General features: G+C 28.8%; 1 protein-coding gene across 1 annotated transcript; it reads right to left on the reverse strand.

The window, feature by feature from the left end:
* Window positions 1-731: 731 nt before the first annotated feature.
* Window positions 732-19,687, reverse strand: LOC107457460 (inhibitor of growth protein 5). The gene is made up of 7 exons (XM_016075618.3): window positions 19,356-19,687; window positions 15,519-15,590; window positions 14,328-14,494; window positions 12,165-12,276; window positions 8,979-9,087; window positions 6,238-6,382; window positions 732-1,031 (listed from the first exon to the last, which is right to left on the reverse strand). Exons 1-7 carry the CDS (start codon window positions 19,393-19,395, stop codon window positions 930-932), a joined length of 747 nt encoding a protein of 248 aa, XP_015931104.1. The 5' UTR covers window positions 19,396-19,687; the 3' UTR covers window positions 732-929.
* Between the last annotated feature and the right edge of the window lie 120 nt (window positions 19,688-19,807).

The following is a 19,807-nucleotide window of genomic DNA, read 5'->3' on the forward strand; positions in this document are numbered from 1 at the left end:
AAGAACTAAGGCCATTGGTTTGCCAGTGAAATTATCAAGAAATATAAGACTTTCTTTAGCTATCAGGGTGGGGGATTTGGCAATGTTAAGTTGGTCCCTATGATCAGCAAAAATTCAGGAGATTTTTAGGTTCAATTTCAAAGGGCCTTTATGGGCTCTAAAATGAAGCCTAAAAAGAGTAATTGAGAAGTTCTTGCAAAATGCAACAGACTTACACATGAGATTGCAAGAATCCTTCCTACAGAATCCAGCTCAATGTAAGCAGAATTTCCATGCAACATATCATATTTCATTAAAATTGGTCCAGTAGTTCTAGAGATAATCAACCAAGTCAGCAAATTTCCTTAATTTCTTACACCTGTGTAGTTGGAGGGCATGCATTTGATTTAAATAGTTTTTTTAAAGTCAATTGATATAAATCATGATTAAGTTTATACTTACCTTGGCTTAAGATCAACTAATCTTAACGTAAGTTCACTGCAAAAATCTTGAAAAGTCTGGCCAACTAGCCTAGCATATCAAAACAGCTGTTTGTGATTAACTAAATTATTTTAACTATCCTAAACTTCTCCCTCGAAATCAAAAATCTTATTAAGAAACAATGCCGAATCATTTTTTTATATCTGATTTTGAGCTAAGATGCAACAATGACGCAACATTAAAATGCAAATAATAAATGCAAGTCAATATCTGATTTGGTAAATGCTTGACACAGAAAGAACAAACATTAATACAAGTTTCAATTTTATTTTCAAAATAAAAAAGAGAATGTAACAATATAACTAAAACTTTCATATTTTGCCCCTTGTCTTGTGCATCATATAGAACAAGGAGGGGATGATTTAAAATGATTTTTACTACACATATATTGATGATTTTTGCGAAACCGGATGAAGTATATACAATTCAGGCTGAGCTTCTCCATAAAACTATTTCTTTTTTCTTTCTGATGAGCAATTGGAACAATACCATTTACCTTTGGGTTTGCTGGTAAGTCCCACACAAGCAAAGTGGAACCATTCAATTGGGCACTGCAAAAAAAGGGGGGTACTTAAGCACAGTGTTTCAGTTTGTTAGCTTGTATAACAAGTACCATGGCAGCATAGTTTTTAACATGTCATTATATATATATATATATATATATATATATATTCCTGATTTTTGAATTCTATTGCAATTTTACGGAATCAATTGATTTGCGAATATGAATAAAGATAAAGAAAACGAGACTAAAACATGGTATCAGGAGTAGTTGAAATCTGTATGTAAACATCTATGATTGAGCTGACTGGAATGTGTAGTGGTCAGGCAGCTAACATCGGTAAGAGATGTCCGGGGTTTGAATGCCGGATAAAGCATGTATGTTTTTTTAATTTTTGTGCAATCTGTTTTAACTACGGGAGATCCATTGACCCGCCTAATATGGTGCTCCTGAAAGAGTGGACTACAAATCTGTCAAACTGATACCTAAATNTATATATATATATTAATACTTTTACATAAAAGAATTATGTAACTATGTTGTTGTTTCTTAAACAGAATGAGATTTCTTCAAAATTTATTTTAAATGTTAAACATTAGTAATTTTTCTACAAATGATTAAATCATATTTAATATATACCTTATTCTTAAAGGAAAGACTCTTAAAATAGAAAGGTTTAAGGTTTCATATATATAATTATGTGATGTAAAACTGTTTGACGTCCTTTTTTAAGTACAGTAGGGAACCGATTATCCGGAACGATCGGGACCAACGCTATTCCGGATAACTGATTTTTCCGGTTTTCTGAATCACTACGAAAAGCCGTTTTTTTATTGTCAAACTCAACTAAAAATAAAAATATTTGGAAATAATCTTAAAAAGAAGAAAAAACGATGAAGTAATACACTAATGATTATTTCCAAAATGATGGTAAAGTAAACTCCTTTCAAAAAAGAAAGAAAAATCCTGAAATCTTATGAGGAAAAAAAAAATTTAAAAAAAAAAAAAAAAATGGCGGGAAAACTTATTGAATTTCGTTCCGGTTTTTTGGTTTTCTGATTTCTGGATAAGGGGTTCTGTACTGTAGCTTTAAATTTTTCATGGTTCAAGGTATCTGAAGGTGAAGGTTTAACAAATGAAGAACTCTGTGTTAACCTTTAAAAAAGTTTAAAGTTCAGTGATCACAATTGCCTGCAATATTCCATCAGATAAAAACCTTTGCAATTTCAAATTAATGTCTTTAAATTAAGTCATGAAAAAGTCAAATTAAGTCATGAAAAAGAGAACTTTTTTTCCTATCATAAAAAAAACAACATTTTAGCAAAATGTAGTCTACACACACATCAAGAATAGTTAAAATATTTTCCCATTGTTTCTCCAGCTCTTGGATGTTTTTCAGATTTCAGAGAACGTCACCACAGAATATCTTGCTTTTTCTCCATCGTAATTAAACCATACATTAAAAATCTTCAGAAGTTCTCACTTTTTTTAGCTTCTCTACCAATTCCGTCAACAGTACCTTTACTACTGCTAGTGGCAAAAACCATAGAGTTATGTTTTTGTTTAAGTGAGAGTACACAGCAAATAATTATGTCTAAATTGACTGAACACTTCATTCTATTGTCCAGCTTTCAATTCTTGAAGTATCAGTTCAAAATAAAAAAACATACGGCTGCATACTCATCTTGATGAGGTAGTCAGAGATCACAATCATTCAGTGTACTTTTTCCCATTCACAAACTGCAAAGAGTGTAAATTGGTTGTATGACCAATAAGATGATTGTATTTCATTTTCATGTTTAATAGTGTAATGTTCAGCAAAATCCACTTTAACCACTGTTTCTTAATTTATTTGGTGAACACTTTGTTTTTGAGTTGTGAAATATTCAGCTTGTTTTCTTTTAGTATATGAGTGCTGAAGAAAATATGGTTTTTTCTGTTTGAATTCTGCAAAACATTTCTCTTATTTTAGTTCCAGCATTTTGTTTGTCTTCAATTTTGCAATCTTTTTTCCTTTCCTTTTTTGTTCTTTCTTTCTTCTATCTCTAAGTCTTTTCATCTCTTCTGTAGCAATTACAGCCATTTTTAATTATCAGTTATATGGAAACCTTTAACCAAAGCCTACTGAAATCACATGTGTTTATCTGATATTATAAACAGGTTTAATTGTATCACCATGCTCTTAAAAAATATAGGTATTCTTATAAAAGAATTCTATATATTTTTTTGAACAATTTCTTATATAAATAATTGCACTTATAAGATTTTTTTTTCCTAAATGATAACATGAAATAATATAAATATTGTCAATTATCAGGTTTTAAATTATTTTACTACTCAGATTAACTGTACAACTGAACTTAAAAAAACTAAACCAATTGTTTAAATTTGTGCAGGTGAAGAAATTAATGAATAATTTTAAAATTATAATGTAAATAAGATTTTATAACATAACAAAAAGATTTGCCAAGTTTTAAAGAAATATGCATCTTATTTTTAATTAAATTTTAAGTTCATCTAAATAAACAAAAATATTAAAATTCATTGAACTGAACAGAATAATTAATTAATTAAAAATAAAAAGCTTTCTATATGGACTCCATTCTGATAAGAAAAATAACATGATTCGGTTATCCAGTATGTAATTCCATTGCCGCTAATTAAATTAGTAATTAAAAACAGATTTTAAAAATTTTTATTTCAGTATACATCTTCTCAGTAGCATTAAGAAAAAACAAAATATTAAACATATTACAACATTAATTAGAATTAAAAAAAAACTTAGCCTTTTTATAAAAATTGAATTACATTACATATTTGCATAACAATATTCTACTAATTAATGTAATTTTAAGACCAATACTTTTCTAAGCTTAATAATGTCATATTTAAATTAACTGTTTTTAGTAAACCAGCATAGTAATAAAATAGAAAAATTTGAATAAATTGTGTACATTATTTTCTATCTCAAACTTATTGTCTTCTTCTCAAACTTATAGTACATTATTTTCTATCTCAAACTTATAGAAATTCTCAGAAATTTACTCTCCTAAAAATATGTTTTAAACACGTCACTTAAATAAGAAATAAAAGGTTTGCACTTCAAAAAAAATTCTCGAAATTCAGAAGAGTTTAAATTTTGGTGACCTATAATCTAATTTACAAAGAACTTATCTTTATTAAGTCAACAAAATTTTAACTTAATTTATTCAATAAAACATGTATTTTTAAGAATTATAAATGTTTAAAGGAAGGTTTCTCTTCTTTCATTTAAGAATAAGAATTAAATCCAATTGGGACATAGATACAAGTGCTGAGTGCTTGTGTGGTTATTATTAGTGATGTAACGAATAGTGATGGGGCCGAATATTCGGCCAAATTTTAGGCCGAATACCGAATATACGGTGGCCGAATGCTTACTTTTTAAAAATTTCTCTTTAGAGTGTAATTAAAGTAATTTTCAAATTTTAAATTAAAAATGAAATAAATATTAACAAAATTGTTTTTTTAATCTTTGCATATTTAAAAAAATTTTAACAACTTGATTTCTTTTTTGTAATAATTTAAATATCTTGATGCCAATAACAAGGCAATATGGCTTTTATAAATCTAAATAATTAATAATATATATATTTTAGTTATAGTTATACTTGTAATTTATATGTTATTTTATTTAAGATAAGAACTCATTACTTACTACTGTTAAATGTATTCTTAACTTTCTTTTTTGTCAGAAAAATTATTAAAACTCAGAAAATTAAGAACTTTTTACTATATTAAAGAACTAGAAAATTAAGAACTATTTTTTGTAATATTTTAAATATCTTGATGCCAACAATAAGGCTTTCACAAATCTAAATAATTAATAATAGCAGCATAATTAATAATAGCATATAATTCATTATTCGGCCAAATAACTTCAGTATTCGGCTAGGCCGAATATTCGGCAAAAGGGCCGAATATTCGTTACATCCCTAGCTATTATTATCAAGTAAAGATGTCATAATTACATATTCTTTTAATTCCAGTCTCTGATATTCCTTTAATAATTAAGTAATTTTCTACTAAACAATTAATGTTAAAAAAATAAAAAAGGGGAGGGCCCATAAACGGCTGTGTCTAGGGCCTACGAAAGGTATAATCCGGCTCTGACTACAAGAATAAAATAATGTATTTGAACTTGAATGGATGAATAAAAAAGTATTTTATTAACCATTGAAAATTTGAACAAGATATACAGTAGGGAACCGATTATCCGGAACGGTCGGGACCATCGCTATTCCGGATAACTGATTTTTCTGGTTTTCTGAATTGCTACAAAAAGCCGTTTTTTTATTGTTAAACCCAACTAAAAAAAAATAATTTGGAAATAATCTTAAAAATAAGAAAAAACGATGAAGTAATAGACTAATGATTATTTCCAAAATGATGGTAAGGTAAACATTGTTAAAAAAAGAAAGAAAAATCGTAAAATCTTATGAGGAAAAAAATTTTTTTTTTTAAAAAAATGGCGAGAAAATTTATCAAATTTTGTTCCGGTTTTTTGGTTTTCCGGTTTTCTGATTTCCGGATAGCGGGTTCTGTACTGTATAAATATATTCAAGGAGAGTGGGAACTAATAGTAGGAATTGGAAGGGAAATGCGTGTGGTATCAGATAACTAAAAAAGTATACATTTTGTGACATGCAACCACACGTGCTACCACATAATGTTCTTTATTGAATTTATCTGATACAACAAATATAAAATAATTAAATATTTAAAGGTACGCAATAAACTATTTTTTTGCTATAATTTAGATAATAGAGCTGCTAGATTTGCTATAATTTGCTATAATAGAGCTATAAGTTAGAAATGATCACTGATGCTATTTTTAAAATGTGTGAAAAACTGAATCGCTTATAGTAAAATTTAAAACAAAGCTAGCGCTTAACCCATCAGAAAATTCCATTTCGTTTTTCGCTCATCCCTATTTAACTAATGAATTAATATTTTTAAAAAAAAAACTGTATTAACATTAAGTATCATCAAGTTCAAAAAATTGTATTTTAACTTGAGATGATGTAAAAGTAAAAAGTATTTTATTAATGATTGAAAATTTGAACAAGACATAGGGAGAGTGTGAACTAACAGAATGGAATTGAAAAAAAATGTTTTTTTATGAACACAATTTGCAATCAAGAACTTTTGATCTCATTTAAATAAATTAAAATCATTAAATGAGTGAACCTCTTTTAAAGCAAATTTCTACTTACATCAGGATTATCACAGCCAATCATCTCTCCATAGGACACTTGGTGACAGAAGCAATAGGTAGGTTCATTGGGATCTACAGGCATGTCTAGGACATCTGAAGGATGAGTAATGGTGAGAGCAGCTGGGAGAGCTGTGATTTCTGGCCTGAAACAATATTCATCATAAATTAGATCGAAAAATAACAAAATTAGCACTTAATGTAAAACGCCTTTAATTGTGTTAAATAATCTCCCATGTTTTTCATTAAAAGTAACAACTCAACCAACATTAACTTCTCAACCAGGGGACTCCAGTTCAAGTCCCCCCATTGATTTCTCATTGGCATTCACACTCTTGTCCTCATAATAAAATCTAACAAGCTATGAGTTTTGGACAGTTTACAGATGGCAGTGGTCAGTTTAAAACTATTTTGGATATTATGACAAAAATCATGGCTTTGCAGAGGAACTTAACAGTGTTTTCAAAACCTCACCAACCCTGGGTTCAGAATCACGATGGCTCAGGGGATAGAGCGTTTGACTTCCAATGAGGTGAACCGGGGTTCGATCCAGTGATGGCTGGTCGATACGAATTCCACATCCGGCTTGCAACGACCACAGTGCTGACTGTGAAATATCCTCCAGTGGTAGACGGATCATGGGTTAGAGTCCCCTTGCCACCAGGCTAACCTTGGGAGGTTCTTGTGGTCTTCCTCTCCATGTAACACAAATGCGGGTTAGTTCCATCAAAAAATTTCCTCCACGAAGGTTAATTTCTCCCAAGTTCCCTTGTCTTCTGGATTGGATTTAAAATTACAAGGCTACGGAGTTGAACAGTAGTAGTCTTAAACCCAAAAACTGGGTCGGGTGTTCAACAACGGTTATAAAATTATAAAAAAACCTGGGTTCAGAACCCACTAAAGCAACTATGTGAATGCTGGCCTTCACCAGATTACATTCAATCCTAATGAATCTTTAGAATTAATGTACAATGATAGACAGAAATTATAAAGATTAGACATTTAGATTAGTCACTTAGATACAATAAATTAGATGAAGCTGTTCTGGGGGTTCTTAATACTAGTGAATCCAACTAAAGTTTCTAGGTGTAAAAGAAAAAAATTGGAGAGGAATTGGGCATATTCATACACATGTATGAATACATTTTAAAATTATTTATCGCGCTTGCACCTTACTTTTTAATGTTTCCCATTATATGCCGGTTTTGCTAACTGCGGTGCCGTTGCCACCCTATTTCATGAATAATCTGTGTTTTACTGTATTTCCCTTGCATCCCCACCTGCACACAAGGTAGACTTTTTTTATCAACTTTCAGTGTGCGTAGCCAAACATTTCAACAGAAAATAAGCAACGTTTAAGTACATTTTAAGGACACAAAAAATATTTTTAAGTACTATATACATTAACAGAATGCAAAGTAAAGACTTTACATGATCATGATAAAATAACTAGTTTCTGACAAAGAACTCTTTACTCGATTATATTAGCAACCACAAAAAGATCGAGATATTTTTCGATTCGATTTCGGAGGGTGGAAAATAAAGCCTGAAATTGAGAATATCTTGCAAAATGCAGCAGAGTTGCACACAAGAGTGCTATAATGTCACCTATTTCACCAAACATGTAAATGATTGACACATTCATAAGCTAAGGACCGACCGTACGCCAAAATGGATTGTGGTTGAATGAATTGTTAAAACCTTGAATAGTACAAATGTAAAAATAACATACATGAGGAAAATAGCGTGTTAAAGAAAGAAAGAAATCTCAGTTTTGAAAAGGGAAAATTGAGCACTTTTTGAAAACACCCAATGAAAAAAGCACCTTTAAGGGCTTTTAAAAAAACAAAAATTGAAAAAAAGCACCTTTAAGTACTTTTTAAAAATGCAATCCACCATGACTTTTAATAGGTCAACAAAAGAATTGATTTTCAAACATTTATCATACTTAAAGTGAGTACCAGCAGCGGGGATTGTCGATTTAGCTAGCTAAGTAATCTGCAATTTAATTCGTCTAAAAGGTGTAGGATGGGATTTAGATTGACGCTCTGAGGAAGTAAGTCCAGTTTTTTAAATACTCATTTCGTCAAATCCCTAGCAGCAAAATAACTTGGGCCCTCATTGGGCCAATATTAACGAATCTCGGCTCTATATGGGTTAAAAGGGCCATTATTTCTCCGATATTGTTTTTATATAGAAGAAATGTCCAATTCATCTGATATTTTACAACCAATATCAGCCTTATATAGAATTGTCTGATTCTCCCGATATTTTTATATTTATTATTTAGCCTTATATTGGCTCTATCTAGTCTGATATTGGCCTTTTATAGGACCAATATTAAAAAATCTAAACATCCCAATATTGTTCTCTCGGTGCATGTTCATATAGGACTCAATTATTAGCCCAACTGGGACCAAGGTGAAACTGTTGCTAGGGACCATCGTTGCCAAGTCGAGATGTATGAATGGATCTGTTATCTGCTCAAGGGAAAATGGGTTTTACCCAAAATATTGTCACAGACTCATTAGAGTAGAATGACTCATTGTTTAGAATGTCCACAACGGTTTATGTTTCCAAACACAGGTCACTTTACATTTAAGTTTTCAAGTCACTTTTCATTAAACTTTTTTGTGAAATTAATGCTTGGAACTAATAAACAACAGCTAAATGATAAAGATTTTTAGATTGACATGATGAAACAACAGAATATTTTTATGCAAGGGAAAAAACTATACATACTGAATAATTTGTTGTTTCAACTTCTTGCGAACAGATTTAGGGATCTCGTCATCATCAGATGCTCCGCGGCGTTTCTTCTTTTCTTTTTCATTGGTTTTGCGATTCTTCTCTGCACATGAACAAAAGTGATTTAATCAAATTTGAGTTTAAAAAATACAAAACTGGCAAAAAATAAAATATTTGATAAAATAGTTGAATGAGAAGAAAGGAAATAATGGAGATAACCTTCTCTAATATGATTTATTTGCATAAAATATAACTAAGTTACATGAATAACAAAAAACAAAATTGCTTTTGCTAATTCTTTTTTTAAAAAATGATTCCAAATATGTAAAAGACCAAATGCTCAAACCTACTATTGTCATCAGGGGTCTGTCTAGGTTTTTCTGAGAGGTACCTATTTTGTGAAAATTTGGACATAATTCGTGAAAAATTAAAAATTATAATAAAAAGTCAACACAAAAATATGGTAAAAATATGGGTTTATTGTTTCTTACGAGATACAAAAATAAAATTTTAAGAAAAAGTATTTTGTGAAACTACCGTTTTTCGTAAAGTTAAAATTTGTGAAGGTACCTCTAAACGGTAGTAAATATGGCCTGGACAGACCCCTGGTCATATATATGCACCTGAATAATTTATGTCATTTAAATCATTTAGCTGGAATACACAATTAATGTGACGTATAGACTCAATTCTAAAGTGTAAATAAAACATAATTTACTTGAATAAAAAAATATGAACATGAAAATTAATTTTAATACTGTATACATCATGCAATCCACTAATTATGCAAAACAATTAGTTAAGATTTCATAATTTTATTTGCTTATAAATAGATTCACTACCTATATTTTCAGACTTTCTAACCTTACAAAATAAAAAGCTGGAGACATTTTCTAAAGCCCCAGCATAGTGTTAAAAATGAAGATTTCAAAAAATAAATTAAAAATATGTCAATACAAATTTAATAAATCATTATGCTACACTTATTACTGTTTCTTAAAATAATATATGTTTCCGAATTATTTCATTGTTAATATATAAATATAGATAAAGCTAATAATAATAAAATATTACTCCCAAGAATACAAATAAATAGATTGAAAATTATCAAAAAAGTTTTATTCTTTAAGAAAATTTAATGTACAGCATTTCGCTTTTCAAAAAAATAGATGACTAAAGTTTTGTTCAAAATAAGGAGCTCTAATTTTGGATTTAACAGTCTATAAGCTCTCCAAATTTTTATTTGATAATAAATAAAAAACAGAACTGTGGCTGATGGTATTTAGTGAAAACACAAGCAAGACAACTCTCACATGCTAAACCCAGGGTGTGTAGCCAAATCCTTCAACAAAAAATAAGCACCTTTTAAGTTCTTTTTAAGCACTAAAAATATTTTAAAGCACTATATACATTAACAAAATGAAAAATAGTTACCAAAGACTTTACATGATCATTTCAAAATAACTAGTTTTTGATAAAGAGCTCTTTTTTTCATTATATTAGCCACCATAAAAAGATAAAAGAGATTTTTCGGTTTGGTGACAATAAAGCCTGGAAAAGAAAGTCTAGGGTGGAGTGGGAAATAAAGCCTGAAATTGAGAATATCTTGCAAAATGCAGCAGAGTTGTACATGAGAATACAAGAATCCTCACTGAAACCAGCTCAGTAGACGCACATGCAGACCCGCAAATATTTCATCAAACATGTACAATGATTGGCACCTTCATACGCTATGTACCGACATAATGCTGTAATGCATTGCGCTTGAATGAATTGTGAAAACGTTGAATAGAACAATGTGAAAACCAAGGTTTTGCATAATACGAGGTGAAAATCCACAGAGTAAAGAAAAAAAATCTCATTTTCGAAAAGGGGAAAGTAAGCACTTTTTAAAAACACACAATAAAAAAAGCACCTTTAATGGCTTCTAATAAACGAAAATCGAAAATAAGTCCTTTTAAACACTTTTTAAAATAACTATGCAACATGAAAATGTAAAAAACGTGTTTTGTTATAAGGAACTTTTTGCCTCAAATTCAATCTATAATTTCTGACATTTTTTCAAATGTATTAACAAAGGCTGTTTTCTTATTAATTTCAAAATAAACTATCAGAGCACAATATTTCATGATCTAATATTATAATGACAATCAATTTAAATTGACAGTAGCTCTCTGTTATGTATTAAGCTTATTAAGAGATTAGAAAAAAGAAGATATCTTAAATGTATGATATAATAGAACATATAAAACATGTTATAATAAAATGTATGATATAATAAAACTTTTTAAAAATGCTACACACTATGTACACCATTCTCTTTTAATGATTGAGTAAGGAACGATTTACCCTTTTCTCTTATNAGAAAAAGGAAGATATCTTAAACGTATGATATAATAAAACGTATAAAACATGTTATAATAAAATGTATGATATAATAAAACTTTTTAAAAATGCTACGCACTATGTACACCATTCTCTTTTAATGATTGAGTAAGGAACGATTTACCCTTTTCTCTTATTTCTAAATTTTGAAATCAACCACTTTTTTTCCGGGTTTTTTTAATGAAAAAATCTGGAGATTTTGTGTTAAATCCAGACGTGTCAAAAGAAGCGAAGTTTAGAGATTCCGGCCTGAATCCAAAAGGTTGGCAAGTCTGTACTTTGTTTCCAACAAGACATTTAATTTAAACAATTGGCTTAATTTTAAATATTATTTTCATTCAGATGCGAAAGTCTTCTTAAAGGTTTTGTAGAAAATTGTAAAATCTTTTTGTCACGAATAAACTTTATTTTAATAATTAAAATTATTTTAATAATTAAATGTATTTAAATTATCAATAAGAAATTATTATCTTATGAAGTCATCATTATAAACCATACAAACTATGTTATGTGCTCAAAGAATAATGCACAATTATAGATTGTAATTTTAATAAATAAAATTTTAAGAAATTTGTTTCAAAATAATTTCTTTTTTAGCTTATAAATGTTTCAGAAATCATTCGTGCTGAATGAGTTATGCTGAACTCTATCGAAAACTAAAGTAAAATATTTTATTTTGAGCAATTAATAACTTCTATACTTCAAAAACATCTCATAACTTAAAATCGTGTTTACAAAAAGACTATATCATACATGAGTCAGAGAAAATAGTAATTAGTAATTCAAAATAATTACTTTTATGGGTATTAGAATCAGTCTCATTCACAATGGGGTTCAATGCTTTGTCCTTCAAATCAGCCTCAAACCTTGCAAGATCAGCATCTAAACGTCGAATGTGTTTATCAACCTACACATTTGAAAGAAAAATGTTAATAATTTTGTTAGATTAATATAAAGTACTACTATAAGCAATAAGACACAAATGTTACTTTTTTTTACTTCTTCTTTAAAAATCTATATTTATTTATACTTTATTTTCATAAAAATTATTAAACTTTAGTAGAGAGCAATTATAGGAGAATCGAAAAAAAAAAAGCAATTAATGCAATTTTTTTAATTCCCCCCTCCCTTAATTTTTAGCACTTCATTTTTGAAATTTCTTTAGCCCCAAGGTTATATATATTATAGTTTGTTAATCCTATTTTACAGTTACTTATTTTACAGTAGATAACTTATGCTAAAAACAATGAATTCCTTAAAAGACTAGAATGACTACAATTATGAGACTACTGAAAACAATCGTTAGATAATATGTTCAACGGCAATTATTATATTCAATACAAATTATATATTTTATGTACCTAATCATAAAAATGGAATTAAAATTTATAAAATAAACATAAGAATTTTTAACCATAATTATTTAATCACAAATTATTAAGAATTTCCTTTTTAAATCAAAGATTAATTTCATAAAATTTAAAAAAAATTATCAAGGGGGGAACAAAACTTTCTATAAAATTTTAAGCTAAAATTTGTGTTTAAACTGTGTTAAACATATAATTATTTCAATGTAAATGTTAAAGTTGTGTTTTTCTTTCTTTCTTACAATTTGATAGCTTCAAACTACCTACCTAAGAATTTACTTACATTATGAATTTAGAGAAAAATATCTACTTATAATCTTATAGTTAAATGAAACAGCAAAAGAAAATAATTAAAAACAAAAATTATTAAAATATGCATTGGATTTTTAAAAAAAATTCAATAAAAGTTTAATCAATTGAAATAATTTTAACAAAGTAATAACTTTTCAAACAATATTTCACCAAGCAATATTTTACTACTTCCTAGATAATTTCATCTTTAAACACAATATTCAGTATTTGTTTTTAAAACTCCTAACTATTAATTTATTAGCATTATCATTAAACAATTGTATAGGTGAATGTTTGTTTTTTCAACTTTTTACAAGGCCATCAAAGAGATAGGTCTTTTCTAGGCGAAATGCCAACCTATGCCTTAACTACTCATAAGACAAATCATGCATAACGTGATTCATCTTTTTTCTAGTTTTATATTATCTAAGGCTGTTTTTTTTAGTTTCCTTTTCCAACCTTTAAAAATATTATTATTAACACTTTTTTATTTTTAAAAAAAAAAAAACTATAGATTTTATTAAGATCTCATATCATAACACTTCTAATATCAGCATAGAAAAACTCTGCTGAAAATTTGCACAAAACTGAACAATTCTACAACAAATAATATACTTTTTTTTCTTTTTCTTTTCTCCAAGCTTTGGACATGTACCTAGGTCATTATGGACCCTTTACCATATAGCCCAAAGCTTGGCTACTGGTCCGGCTCCACTCCAGCCTAGGAACGAGCCCAGTCAGCAAGAATTTATTGAAAGCAAAAATATTTACAAACTTCTAAATATAATTTTGGCATAATTTTACAAAGTGGTAAGAATGAATAAAATAGATAGAGTTGTTGACATTTTACAATTTAGATATGTTTAACTAAGCAAATATCCAGGAATTCCAATTTCTTTTTGAATGTTTATGAGATAAATTTTNGAATTGAAGTCTCCACAAATTATTGTTGGATAATTGTAGAAGTTTTTATTACTGTAGTAAATTAGATCTTTCATTAGATTCAAGTCTGTATCTGTTGGAGAATTATAAAATGAGATTAGAATCAAGGGGGAATTATTTGAAGAGTTTATTGAAATCGAAACTGAATCCTGAAGAGAATCTATCTGTAGAGGGCTTATTGATTTATTGGGTATAAAAATGCCAGATTTTCCGTTTACTGATGAAAATAATTTCCAGGAACTTGGATATCCAATTATGGAGCCTTTTGGTTTGTATGGTACAAATAATATACTAGAAGCCATTATTTCAAATAACAAAAGAGCCTTTAAAAAACAGCCCCAACAAAATATAAACTCACCATTTCATAGGTTTGCATGGCCAACTGAACCTTATCATCTCCATAGTCTAAGGCTTTCTTGAATTGTTTCCTAATTTTACCAGTGATTTCAGACTTTTGCTCATCAGACAGATTTTGAATATTACTTAAAAACTCAACAGCGGCTTTATCAAGGGAGCGAACTTCATCTATAATAGAAAACATCAGTTATCTATAATTAGATTTTGATAATAAAAAAAAACTACACCATTATAAAAATTTAATTTATTCTCTAACTTAATCAATAGAGATAATTGTTTGAAAAATGATAGAATATACTAAGCGTCAAAGAGTGAATATACTCCGGCTTACAATTTGAATTCTCCGAATCATGGCAGTACAAATTGTGTGTAAATCCGTAGCAATAACTGCCAAAAAAGCTCCATCAAAATGTTGCACGGATTTTGGCACAATCAAGCATGTCAAAAATATTATTCAACTGAGCAATTTAAATTTTGCAAGTTGTAATAATATTGGAATTTTAAAAACCACGAGAGAATGAAAGGAATTAACTGCAAAACAAAAATTTATTTATTTGATCTACTTGTAGCCAAATAAAAAAGAGAGAAAACATATTGTGGTGATTAAATAATTCTGATATAAATCAAAATTTACAACAAAATTGCTACTCACTAAATTATAAGGTTAAAAAAAAACAGAAGAGGAAAAAACATAGTGAATGATCTTTTAAATTTCTGCTGTTTCGGAATAACTTCTTAGATTGTCAATTTTATACTTGTGTGCTTTATTGTGTGTTTTTATTTATGTGTTTGCCTCAGTAGTTCATTAATTCTGGCCAAAGTAATGGAATTATTTGTCTTATGTTATCGAAGTTTATCCGAAGTTGCATTTTTCTATAACAAATCTTCATAAAAAGTCATTATGGCATGTGACATGAGAACTTAAAAAGACAAAAACAAGGGGCACTGGTAAGGGCTGAATAAATGTCTCATAAACGAAATTTTGCATAAGTTACAGAAATTTAAATTTTTGATCAGCAGAAATCTGTGAATCAAAAGTCTTGAGATTCGTGGATTTCTGCAAATTAGTGGAAGAATCACATGCCTGTTTAATCAATTATGAAAAAGTAATTATAAAAGTATTTCAGCTTTCCTCCTAATTAAAATAACAAAGAAATTAAAAAGAAAATTTGATAACATAAAAAGTTCTTACCAAATGTTCTGACATCTAAATCCCGCAGAAGGTTAAAATTTCTTTGCAATTCAGCAGGTAAAGTCTCTAGACCTGAAACCAAAGAAAAAATACTAACTGAGAATGGATAATGAAATATATATAATAATTTGTCCACTATCTAAAACTTTGCTTCTCTTAATTAAATTTTGGTCATTTATATAACTTGGTATTAATTGGTTTTGATGAACATTTTCTGCCATTTCATCAAAAGCAACATATAGATAACATTTTCTACCATTTCATCAAAAGCAACATATAGATAATCAAGTTCCGTGTGTTTTTAAACAATGAAGAACTGCACCACAACTAGAGTACAGCTGGATTTTTACGGAGTCAATGCATGGTTGAGATATGGACAAAACAGGGGTAAAAATAAAGAAATTTTAGACGCGGGACCAAAGGACCTGTAACATTTCACTGGTGATTTGCATGCCTTAGTCAGATTCTTCATTTAAAAAAAAAGTTAATTACAAGAGAAAGAATGTGTAATGTTTACAATGCTATTTTGCTAATAGCATATTAAAATATGCTATTTTGTTGTGACAGTAACACAGACAAAAACAAGAGACTTACTTAAAATAAAATTAAAAAATAGCATACCATCCTTTTACATAAATTGCTAGCCACGGGGTTCATTGATAATCATTTTGAACCAAATTGTAATGACCTCGGATCAATGACCACCATTAATTTCACGCCATTTAAAAGTTGCTCAAGTCAAGCAAAAAAAGATGGACTCTGAAACATTTCACAGAGCATGAAGATGACTAAAGCATAACAAGAGGTGTCTTGTTTGTGATGGGTCAAATCAAATCAATATCAGAATGGTCATAATCCTTTAGGTGCACAAATCACCCAACCATGGCCAAGCACCTAACCACATTTTTAGTGCTTAACTTTTAAGAAGGGCAATGAGAGAGATGCCATGAAATTTCGATTCGACATAGGCAGCTCATGAGCTGGTACCCCTCTCTCCAAACTTTCACACCACAACCAATGAGAGGACTTTCAGCCTCAACAGATTTAACTTGCACTAGGGTGGTTGTAAGAAACTAAAGTTCAAATTTCTTTGACGGCATTCTCTAAAAAGGTGACATTTGCTATTAAAGCAATATTCGGAATGTTTCAGCTATAAAAAAAATTAATAACAATATTTAGGCTCTGCCCTGAGCTTCAAAATTTGAAAAATATCGGGATTTTTCTCAAGAAATGAATAGTTGTGGAAACACAAATCTGGCCTTGTTTTGTAGATATTGCTTTCAGCTGAAACTTTTATAAATGAAACATCTTTGTCAAACGAACAGATTGAAGGATAATAGTTGTTTTTCTTAATCCCACTTAAAAAACATTAATGTTTGCATTAAACGTTTAACTTCTTTCATTTGTCGAAACTAGATGAATATAATGTAAAATGATGACTAAATGAGGTAATGTATCCTTTTATACTAAAAAAAAAATATCATTTATGGTACAAAAAGTCATTAGAAGAGTCAAAAGTATCATTTCATACTAAAAAAGAATTGTGTACCATTTTTTCACTTTTAGGTGATCATCTCAAGATAAATTCAAAATTTTACTTTTTTCTAGGACAGTATTCTTTAAGATTTTACGCAGGAGCAAGGCATAATTTAGATCCTATTTCAAATTAATAATAATAATCTAGGCATTTATAACAAGTTTTTACAATAAAACACAACTAATTAAAATAAATAAATTTTTTTAAATAATTCTAAAAAATTGTTCAAGATTACAAAGTTAATAATAATTAATTACTAAGTAAACAAAAGGAAAAACACCAGGATAGTAAAATGCTTATTTGACTTAAAAATTATCTCTTAAGCCTCATCTGGGCAAAAACGAAATTTGATATGAATGCGAAGAAGATAAATGCAAAAGCTGCAATTCAAATATTAAAATTATAATTCATATTATAATCTTCTTAAATTATCTTATCTTATTAATTAACAATGAAATTATCATGACAAAATGTGAAAATTAAAATAATTGCAATACAGTAGAGAATCAATTATCCGGGATGCTCGGGACCATCGCTATCCCGGATATCTGAATTTCCCGGTTTTCTGGATCGACCAAAAAGTGTCGTTAATCGATGTTTTATCGAACCCGAAGTACTACAATAGAAAAAAACTGAACTAGATTAGGGAGAGATTTCTGTATTATGATCTGTCGCAGAATAATCGGCAACTTCTGGGCAGCAGCCCGCGAGAAAGTTTAAAAAAGGAACACAGAAAGGGACCAACTCGAAAGGTTTAACTTGCAGCCTACCCCAGGATACATAATTTTTTTAAAGAAATTGCAACAAATTTAAAATCTATTTGGCACCTTAGCAATTATAGTTGGCATGACAGATCACGATACGGAAGTATCCTCTAGATCAGAAACTAGATAACAGAACACAAAAAAAAACTTATTTCACATTTTTCATATAAATCTATATACATAGATTATATATATATAGATCATATATATATATATATATAATANATTTATAACAAGTTTTTACAATAAAACACAACTAATTAAAATAAATAAATTTTTATAAATAATTCTAAAAAATTGCTTCAAGATTACAAAGTTAATAATAATTAATTACTAAGTCAACAAAAGGAAAAACACCAGGATAGTAAAATGCTTATTTGTCTTAGAAATTATCTTTTAAGCCGTATCTGTGCAAAAACGAAATTTGTTGTGAATATGAAGAAGATAAATGCAAAAGCTGTAATTCAAATATTATACCTAATTCATATTATAATATTTTTAAATTACGTTATCTCATTAATTAACAATGAAATTGTCATGACAAAATGTGCAAAATAAAATAATTGCAATACAATAGAAAAAAACTGAACTAGATTAGGGAGAGATTTCTGTATCATGATCTGTCGCAGAATAATCGCTAAGTCTTGGCAACTTCTGGGCAGCAGCCAACGAGAAAATTAAAAAGAGCAACACAGAAAGGGACCAACTCGAAAGGTTTAACTTGTAGCCTACCCCAGGCTACATAATTTCTTTGTAAAGAAATTGCGAGTTCAAAATCTATTTGGCAGCTTAGCAATTATAGTTGGCATGACAGATCACGATACGAAAATATCCTCTAGATCAGTAACCAGATAGATAATAGAACACAAAAAACAACTTATTTCACATTTTTCATATAAATCTATGTATATAGATTATACAGTAGGGAACCGATTACCCGGAACGATCGGTACCATCGCTATTCCGGATAACTGATTTTTCCGGTTTTCTGAATCGCTACAAAAAGCCGTTTTTTATCATTGTTAAACCCAACTAAAAAAAAATTTTTTTTGGAAATAATCTTAAAAAGAAGAAAAAACGATGGAGTAATACACTAATGATTATTTCCAAAATGATGGTAAGGTAAACATCTTTCAAAAAAGAAAGAAAAATCCTAAAATCTTATGAGAATTTTTTTTTTTTTTAAAAATGGCGAGAAAATTTATTGAATTTTGTTCCGGTTTTTTGGTTTTCCGGTTTCCGGATAACGGGTTCTGTACTGTATATATATATAGATTATATATATAAATATACATACATATATATATAATCTATATATATAGATGATATACATATATATATAATCTATATATATAGTTAAATTAATACAAATATAATATTTTAATATCTAAGACAGTTCTGAGATTCATTTAAAAAGCGTTTTACATCACATTTGACCCGTTGAGAATAGGTTTGAGGGTCTCAGACATAAATACTAACAGAAAAATATTATAAAATATAAACAGAAAGAAAATTAATAACTTCAATTTAACTCACTATCAAGATAATGCTCTAAATATGCAGCTTTAGTCGTCATATTGAAAATTTATTCAGGAGATTTCTTAAAACAAATTTTTAAGGAAAACTCTGAAATTATAACTCGCAAGTGCTATGTTTAACTACCTACATATGTTCTACTGTTAAAACAATAATATCATTAAAAGCGAATGAAACAACTTAATAACACAGTTTACAAAACTGTGGTTAAATCTATAAATAGTTTGCTTCGAAATTAATTAGTTTAAGATTGCTCGAAACTAACGAGTAAAAAATATCAAAACAAAAGCAGCTTGTCAAATCGTTGTGTGATAAGAAGCATCCGGCTACCTATTTTTTCACTATTGAACATAAGGGAAGCTTAATCTGGAATATTACATTTAGTAAGCTTTAAGCTAACACGACGCCTATTTTGTGAATTATTTTATTTTATTTATTTGGTTACGAGCGTA

This window comes from Parasteatoda tepidariorum, chromosome 4 (assembly GCF_043381705.1).
Source record: "Parasteatoda tepidariorum isolate YZ-2023 chromosome 4, CAS_Ptep_4.0, whole genome shotgun sequence".
NCBI classification, from domain to species: Eukaryota; Metazoa; Arthropoda; class Arachnida; order Araneae; family Theridiidae; genus Parasteatoda; species Parasteatoda tepidariorum.

Excerpts from the sequence above, each read along its gene's own strand:
- LOC107457460 (XM_016075618.3), bottom strand. The coding sequence starts at position 19,395 with ATGACGACTAAAGCTGCATATTTAGAGCATTATCTTGATA. Across the intron at positions 14,495-15,518 it reads TTTAGATGTCAGAACATTTG|ATGAAGTTCGCTCCCTTGAT; the intron begins GTAAGAACTTTT and ends TTTCTATTATAG. Across the intron at positions 1,032-6,237 it reads TTGGCTGTGATAATCCTGAT|TGCCCAATTGAATGGTTCCA; the intron begins GTAAGTAGAAAT and ends CTTTTTTTGCAG.